Source organism: Pygoscelis adeliae, unplaced genomic scaffold (assembly GCF_000699105.1).
Source record: "Pygoscelis adeliae isolate BGI_AS28 unplaced genomic scaffold, ASM69910v1 Scaffold155, whole genome shotgun sequence".
Classification (NCBI taxonomy): Eukaryota; Metazoa; Chordata; class Aves; order Sphenisciformes; family Spheniscidae; genus Pygoscelis; species Pygoscelis adeliae.
In genome coordinates, this window is record NW_008824932.1 from 6062792 (window position 1) to 6071643 (window position 8852).

The 8852-nt window shown below is 41.1% G+C and overlaps 1 protein-coding gene across 1 annotated transcript; it reads right to left on the bottom strand.

Moving 5' to 3' along the window:
• Nucleotides 1-816: 816 nt before the first annotated feature.
• SLC16A14 (solute carrier family 16, member 14) lies at nucleotides 817-8202 on the bottom strand. The gene is made up of 4 exons (XM_009325083.1): nucleotides 7941-8202; nucleotides 6931-7074; nucleotides 2787-3782; nucleotides 817-965 (listed from the first exon to the last, which is right to left on the bottom strand). Exons 1-4 carry the CDS (start codon nucleotides 8200-8202, stop codon nucleotides 817-819), a joined length of 1551 nt encoding a protein of 516 aa, XP_009323358.1.
• Between the last annotated feature and the right edge of the window lie 650 nt (nucleotides 8203-8852).

The following is an 8852-nucleotide window of genomic DNA, read 5'->3' on the forward strand; positions in this document are numbered from 1 at the left end:
CGAAGTTCTACAATACCTCTGATTAGGTAAAGCACCCAGAAACGTCAAACTGGTTCTGGAAACATTTTCCAGTTTGTGAATAACAATAATATTTTCCATATGTTGCCTGTTTTTCCTTTTACGTTTGTTTTACGTCAGGTGCATTAAGCATCACAGCATTTGTACTGAGGATGCAGCCTATGTATCGAGGATGGCTACTTTATATGCAGTTGATACTTTAAAAAAATAAAATAAAAAAATCCTTGAAGAGTAGTTTCAGAAAAATATAAGAACTTTTCTTCCGTTTTGCATCACAGAAATAGTAATTTTAATACACTGAATTAATTGAATTATTGTACTAGCATTTCAACAGTACCTGACTAGCCAGGTAAGAAATACAATCACTTTCTCATACTCGGCAACTAATCTTTTATCAGACAGAACACACAGTAGGAAGGACTGTGATAAATCATTCCTATCCTGATCAAATTCTCTTGTAGGACTAGTGTAAATCAGGAGTGACTGCACTGCAGTCAGTGGAGTTTCACCAGCCGTTAGTGGTGAAAAGCTAAAGGAGAAGCAAGGGTGAAGGCTCCTAGCGTTGTTCCAATTTTAAAAGACTGGCAGGGTGCTTTTAATCGCTGTGTGAGTTCCAAAGTAAAAGACCTTAACTCATTTTAAAAGCATATTTCTAATAATTTATTAGCATTTTGGGGCACGTTTGCTTTTCACTTGAGTACAGCTCGATGTGGTTGGTTCCGTAAGAAAAACAGCTTCATACTGTCATACAATAGAAAGAGGAAAACAAATTCTGTAAAAAAGCTTCTGGAATTTGTTCTATACTTGTGCCTCTTCCGTAGATTTTTCTCTTGGTTGTTTCTTTTGAATACAAGGTTGTATAAGTAAAAATATTATTCCCACCATGTATAGCAAGCCAGAGATGTAAAAAGAAAAATCGTATTTATGTGTGATGTCATAGATCCAACCTGCAAAATAAGGACAACACAGGTTTGTTACAAAGCTTGACAACAAGGTACACTGCACGGGAAAATACGAAAAACACTGCACATTTCTCTTACGGCATTTCAGTCAAATCCATAGATGTTTTGTGGAAAAAAGAGGTGGCAATTGTCTCCTCCTCTAGATGCTACAAATGGGAATGTATTAACAAAATCTCCTGCTCATTCACCAGAACTAGTGCAAAACCTATCCCCTCATGTCAGTATCACGGAAGCCTAGCTCTGTGCCATCCCGAGAAGCCAAGCAACCTTCTCTCTGAAACTGCACGTTTTTCAAATAAGTTATCACAGGTCTGACTTTAAAACAGACATTTTGGAATCCCAAACCAATTAGTTCTTCCACCCCACTATTTTCTTCGTAAAACGCCCGATACTGCAGGCTACTTCAAATGCTGTGCCTTGTGCAAGCAAACACATTCCCAATAGCCTTCTCAGAGACTCACGTACCGCTAAAAGACTTTTCGAGAGAGATAATCTCAGTACTGCAATGACTCTCATTCCAACCTTAACTCCGTCGCAAAAATACATTGAAGTTACTTCAGAAAGGTTTGAGAACCCAAAATAGCAAAATTCCCTCCTGTCATGCTGGCTGCACTGCGGTGTAACCTCCAGATCAGAAGCTTCTTTCACATCAGCTAATTGCATCCTATTTGCTTCGTTGCTAATGACCAAATACAAAGACAGGCTCAGCGCAGACTGAGCGGTGCTGAAAGAATACGCGGTAGAGTAAAGCACTGCTGCTTTTCAAAGGGCGCTAAATGAGCTTTCTCCTAAATCGTGTCAGCTCACTCAACGGTGGGGAGGGAAGGTGAGAGCATTCTCGCTTGTGCTGCTAACAGCTTCAGTTCAGCCTCGTGCCACCCCTGGCTGACCACCGCCGTTCTCACAAGGATTCTTACTGCTTTCTTCCGATTTGCATATCCGTAAAAGATAGCCGTAGTCTGTCTGCCTTTAGCATTGACAATCAGCACCTGTATCTCTCCTGTGCTTCCCTGCCTCTTTCTATGAGAAAATTTATAATGAATGTTTGTTCAAACCTAAGTAACTTTAGGGATAACATACATACACTTCTACCTTCTGCTGTGGCTGGCCGTCAAGAGATTATGAGCAGTGCAGGCCCCAAAGTAGGGATTTCTGGCTGAAGGAAGGCAAAGCTAAGTTAGTTAAATCAACACATCCATTGGCAGCTTAGGGTGGTGACACCCAAACACACTTCATAGTTCTTGGGGGTGATACGATGGTACAAACACCTGCCTACCCTGAAAACTATTCATCATTTTTTCATCTAGAGGCATGAGATAGCGCACATACTACACAAAACACATAAAAATAGGTTAAACCTTTCCATTTTAAAAAAGTGTGTGATAATATTGCAAGGAAACATACCACTGAAAGGCAAACTTGCGATAGGTTTGGGGTTATTTGCAAGGATGGAAGTGGTGAGTCACCATCCCTGGAGGTGTTTAAAAGACTTGTAGATGAGGCGCTTAGGGACATGGTTTAGTGGGCATGGTGGTGTTGGGTTGACGGTTGGACTCGATGATCTTAGAGGTCTCTTCCAACCTTTATGATTCTATGATGGTAATTTGTAGTGTGTGAATAGCGAGCTGGTACCCAGCCGATGTGATCTGTAAATCTGTACAATGTAAAGCTGGATGTTACGGTCCATCCCGGAGCAGCTGTAATTTTGTTAACTACACGTGCTCAGAACATAAGAAATCTCAATAATAGAACAAGTGACACGGTTATTATACAAACATCTGTTGGTTAGAGATTTGAACCTTTTACCTGCAAAGGGTGGTCCAAGCAATGCAGATATTCCGTTGGCACAAATGATGATGCCATAGGCATTTGCAAGGTGTTTAGTTCCAACTAAATCTTCAGTCACAACAGGCATTAGAGAAAAATAGCCGCTAGAAAATCCTATTAGAGCACAAACCACAGCCAGGCTAACGTATGTTTGCATTAGTGGCAAAGTAAGAATGCAGGTGACCAGGGTAAAGTTAGCCATGAGGAAGACGTTCCACGTGCTGATGCACGGGAGATCAGAGATGATTCCAAGGATCACTTTACCAAAAATATGAACAATGGCTATAATGGACGTCAGAGGGAATATATTGTTCTGGCTAGGTAAGTTGTACTGCTTGACTATTTCTGGGAGATGAATAAAGGGAATGACAAAGCTGCTATAGGCAAACAAAGCCCAAATTATAAAGGCCACAAATACTCTATTGGTAAACAGTGACGCAGCTCCAAAGTAGCTGGAGTACCATATTGCAAAGCCCTTCCTGACTGTAACCGTCAGCTGGCTCACTGTCTTAAGAATGCGCAGTCCGTACATATTCCTTCCGCTTCTAGATTTACCTCCAATTTCTATGTGCTGAACGCTGTCAAGCACTTCTTCATTTGTTGCCTCTTCTTTTTTTTCCGGTTCTTCACTGAGGACTCCGTTAGATTTTATAGTCTCTGCAGAATGGGACAGAGCTTTTGCCTGATTATCTTCACTATTACTTCTCGCACCGTATTTTTCACTAACAACGCCTTTGGGAGAGAGTGGTCTCATAAGCGCCCCGCAGACACAAAGGTTCAGGGAGATGGCGCCCTGGATGAACATGGCATTCCTCCACCCAAATTCGGTGCAGAGGTACTTCAGTAAGGCAGTCATTAGGAAAGCTCCAAACCCTGTTCCCGTGGTACTGAGTCCTTGTGCAAGCGCTCTTCTCTTCTGAAAATACTGCCCCACCATGACCACCGCAGGCAGATAAACCATGCCACTTCCAACGCCTACGAAAATAATAAAAACCGAAGTCAGTCGGAACGTCTTGCCAACATGATAAAAAGCAGTGAAATGAATCAGTTTTGTTCCTAAGTTTTGCACAAGCATAGTAGCAAAACCGGGAATAAATAACATTCAATTCTCATGTTAACTTTCATTTCTGTCTTGCAGTATTTTCCAAAATTTGCAATACTCATTCCAGTGAGAATACAATACTGCTATTTAACTGCTGGAAAAACTGAAACACGTGGAAGATAAAACCTTTACCTCAGTTCAGCGTGACGCCACTGGAAAGCCCCAACATCCCACAGTAAATCAGTGACAGTCAATATGGGGACAAACATAAACAAACCCTATTTTGAAATATCTGCGTTTGCTGTATTTGCATCTGACTGCATCAGCCACCGGAAATTGCTTTTGCCTAAGTTCACCAGCAATGAAGATCCCGACTGAGTTTTTTGTCCTTGCTTTGTCACTGCGGGGCCACAGTGACTGTGAGGTACGTTTCAGGGGTCAGCACGGGGGGTTAGCCCGTGGTAGGACCTCGGGTGGCCGCCAGGTTTCTCTTTGGGCGCTCCAGGGAAGTCTGGGGAGGGCCACACAGTAGCTGCACAGGCACATTCTTAAAAGACTGATCTCTAATTTTGTAGAAATTCCCTCACTTGTAATTAAAAACCAGGGTATTAATGGTACCTATTTCAAGCAGAAAGTGTTGAGAGTTGTGCAAACGCATCATTAAAGGTAACAGTTGCCCAGTTTTTCTCACAGCAAATTCCTGACAGAGGGGATTTAGACTGGAAGAGGTGTGTGCAGAAGATGTTTCCAAATTCACTGTGATCATAATTTAGAAGAGTGTTTTGGGCTTAGAAGTTTTCCTGAACAGCTGATAACGTAGCTGCATGCAGCTACAGCATGATCTAGCTACAGCTAGATCGGAGAAAGAGCTGTTATTCCAGCAAAACCTGAAAAAAAGCACCTCAACATCACGGCAGTTGACCACCAATTCTACCGTGGTCAGAGCTGACTTGTTTCGCCTGTTAGAAGTATTTATTCCTTTGCTATGCAAATACCTGATCAGGTTTTTGTTTGGCACAAGGTCTCCCTCCCCAAACCCAGCCACAAACTCTCTGCCCCCCAGAAGACTCCCTGCCTCGTCAGACCGGCCTGCTGTTGACTGCGGCAAAAAAACAGTACATTCTTTCTGAAAAGGAGCAAGGGCTGAGATGAAGAGTGTGTAGATTCCTGTCTGCTTGATTATATTCAATATATATGGAAACAGAAATTCCAAAAAGGGCAGAACCCTGCATGTAATTATTGCTCTTTGTTCAGGAATTTACAACCTTACTGAAAGCTATGGTATGGTGGTATAAAGAGTCATCGCAGTGATGCTTGCTAGTTTCAATTTTTTTCCATCCAGAGAGCTAGGTAAAAAATTATGTACAGAAATTCTGCAGACTTCTCTGAAATTCTGTGAAAGGGTAGTTGGGGGGAATGGAGGGTGCTGAAGCTATTATTAGTATTGCAAACAATTTTTTTGCATAACGCCTCTGTCTGTCACATATAACATAGATACCATGCTTTGTTTGCAAACGTAACTGGCCATGTTATCCGTGGAGTGAATAATATTTCAAAGCCCCTGGAATTGCTCAGTGTTGCTCAGATAATTATTAAAGGCCAAATTTTGTATTTCTCACTTGGATCACTTGAACATTTTCGTTTCATGTCTAGTAACAGTTTCTCTTTCCAGAAATGAACAGTGAATAAAATGGAGTAGTACTTTAAGTAGATAATACTGGGTTCTTCTACATAACTTTCTTAAAGTAACTAAATTTTTTCACAAGAAGCAACATTTTGCTAGAAACTGAGCATTCAGGCACTAAGGATCTATTGGTTTTCAAGAAAGATGCCTAAACACGCATGCCTTGTCATATTTTTGATTGGGCTCTTACACATGTCAAAAGGTTTTCTAGAGACCTAATTCCAATAAAAATAACGAAATATTACTTATTTCAGTGATTTTGATTGTAAAAAAATGTAGCAAAATTAATGCTATTTATTAGCAGTTGTTGATGTAATCTGAATATCCTTTATTAGAAACTGCACATGAAATACAGCCACATGCATTGTCCTAATTCAGGCTGGGGTAGAGTTAACTTTCTTCACAGTAGCTGGTACGGGGCTCTGTTTTGGATTTGTGCTGGAAACAGTGTTGATAACACAGGGATGTTTTCATTACTGCTGAGCAGTGCTGACACACAGTCAAGGCCTTTTCTGCCTCTCACCCCACCAGCGAGCAGGCTGGGGGGGCACAAGAATTTGGGAGGGGACACAGCCGGGACAGCTGACCCCAACTGACCCAAGGGATATCCCACACCCTGTGCTGTCATGCTCCGCAGGTAAAGCTGGAGGAAGAAGAAGGAAGGGGGGGATGTTCGGAGTGATAGTGTTTGTTTTCCCAAGTCACCGTTAGGCGTGATGGAGCCCTGCTTTCCTGGAGGTGGCTGCACACCTGCCTGCCGATGGGAAGGAGTGAATGGATTCGTTGTTTTGCTTTGCTTGTGCACGCGGCTTTTGCTCTACCTCTTAAACTGTCTTTATCTCACTTTTACCCTTCTGATTCTCTCCCCCCTCCCACCGCAGGAGAGTGAGCGAGCAGCTGTGTGAGGCTTAGCTGCCTACCAGCAGTAACCCACAACACCCTTTAAAATGGGTTTTGAAGCAGTACATAGTTATCATAATCTTGTATTTTATTAATGGGGAGCAGCTCCTGTAGCAAACACTTGCTGTTTCTTCCTGCGACAAAGAGAGGAGTTAGCTAGATATATAATTCAGCAGTGTTTTAACATCTTTAAATTCCACTTGTTAGAGTTTGGGTTACATTAATTCTTCTAATTAAAAATGTCCTCTAATATATTCACTTGGGAGAAACTGATAAAAATACCATCTTGACGTGGCAGATTTAAATGACAACAAAAGTCATCGGGGCCCAATCCACTGAGTAAATAAGTAAGTTTTCTGGAAAGATAACAGGCTGTAAAGAGTGTGAAAGAAAAGCTGGAATAACTTCACAGTCTAACTTCCTTCTTTACTCAGCCAGATAACCTTCAAAGGAATCAAAAATAATTGAAAGAACTGTCAAACGTTAGTACAGCTTACCGGCTGTCACTCCAAACGTAAGGAAGAGGTAGTGCACATTTGAGGCATAGGCACTCAGTATCCAACCGAGGGCATTCAATATCCCTCCAATTATAGCTGTCTTGCGGCACCCGCACATGCTGATGAATAAACCAATGAAAGGGCCTGTTAAAAAACATGAAAAAATGTTAAATTGTTTATTTAATTCTCTACACTCTTTAATAATTTTTCACATGAAGAGTCTTAATGTTTTAAACAAAATGTTAAGCATCAGGCTATTCATGCAATTCAGTTTATTTTCCCTATTACTGTTTAATATCGTGAAAAGAAAAATTCAACCGACCGACCAAATACTTAGTAAATACCCGCAGGACCTAAAATCAAAGTTGCCCCATGAGGAAGGGGCAGTTTAAACAGAGGAAGAAACTGAAACCGTTGTTCCCAATGCTAATGCTGTGCGAGTGCAGGCCTTTTTCACAAGGAACTAGAAAGTAAACATTTCATTTTGTTTTCAGTGGAATATTTTAGGCAGACCTCAACACAGCTTTTTCAATCTTAATTTAGGGAGACAGAGGTGTGTATATACATATATACACAAACATACCCCTCCAGATATTATTTTGGGTTGATCCAACCACAACTTAAAAAATAAATTTTAGTTCATCTGCCAAACTGAAAACATAAACTGTCCAAGTTCAACATTTTCTCCTCCCAGATAGAGTACGGGGAGGACCACAAGCTTCACAGATGATCTGCTTTCTTAATTCTAGTGAGACCTTGAAGTCACAGGCATCCTTTCCTGCTCATGCTGTCTCCTGGAGTAATTGTCTTCTTTATCACCATCTTCCCTGTTGTTCCCTTTCTCCCTCTAACTTGTAAAATTTGTCCTGGTGACTTTAAAAAGGCAACTCAGGAGAACTTGGGCAGCTCTGCTAATAAAATGGAAAACTGTAAGAAAATACTTGAGGGATGAGTAGCAAACATATTCTAAAAATCTGTGTAGTTTTGAAATAAATTATGCTGGAACATACCTACAATCAGCGTAATGCCCATGCTGAGGGAGCTAACCCACGCTGTTAAGCCACGACTTTGATTAAACTCTTCAAGCCATTCCATGTTGAGTATTCCAAGGGCCATTTGGGACCCCATGATAAGTATGTGCACAAGGAAAGAGGAAAGTACAATCATCCAAGCCCATCCTCCATCGATGTTTGGATTAGGCTTAATTGGCTTACTTCCAGCCTTTGAGTCATCTCCAAAATCGTATCCAATATCCTCTCGACTAGCATACATTTTCTCCACGGTATTCTGAAACAAATGCAGTAAACACCTTCAAAATACATACAAAATTATCAGATTTTGTAGTTCGGTTATAGTGAATGGCACAAATCACAACCGTATTTTGCCATTAGTGCAGTTGTAAAGCAAATACTGGGTTTTCGTTGTTCAAATGTAAAATGCTTAGAAAATTCTCTAACGAACGTATTTCTTTGCGTACCTTTTATCATGGCTGTCTATGCAGGAGCATTTATGGGTTGACAGTAGGCTGCATTATTTCCATTACTGTATATTTTACTTACTTGTAGGTGGCTGAGAGCACTCACTCCTCATGGGTTGACTGTGGTCACAAAACAACACTGGTCTCTCTCTGTATATTCCTTCTCCGTATCACCTTCTGCTGTCCCAGTAAGAAGATGTGTTCAAGTTGATGAAGCTTGGAATAAAAAAAGCAAATCCTGAAGAGGCAGGTAGATGAAGTTACCATATCTTTTCAGAGGAAACCAGTTTCGAGTAGTGGAAGAACAAGAGTGAAGACAGAGAAAGATAAAGATTTAAGGTTCTTGATTTTCAAAATGCTTTGCTTGCGTAAATTACAAGGGGACTGTCACTAACCATTTGGCAAGCTTTAAACTTTTATTAGAGTCAGCCTGACAAACAGTTTG

Bases quoted from the DNA above. Each gene is read 5' to 3' on its own strand.
- SLC16A14 (XM_009325083.1), bottom strand. From the start codon at position 8,202: ATGTATGCTAGTCGAGAGGATATTGGATACGATTTTGGAGATGACTCA. The intron at 7,075-7,940 runs GTATGTTCCAGC...GTTTTTTAACAG, and splicing joins GGGCATTACGCTGATTGTAG to GCCCTTTCATTGGTTTATTC. The intron at 966-2,786 runs GTAAAAGGTTCA...CTTATTTTGCAG, and splicing joins GCTTGGACCACCCTTTGCAG to GTTGGATCTATGACATCACA.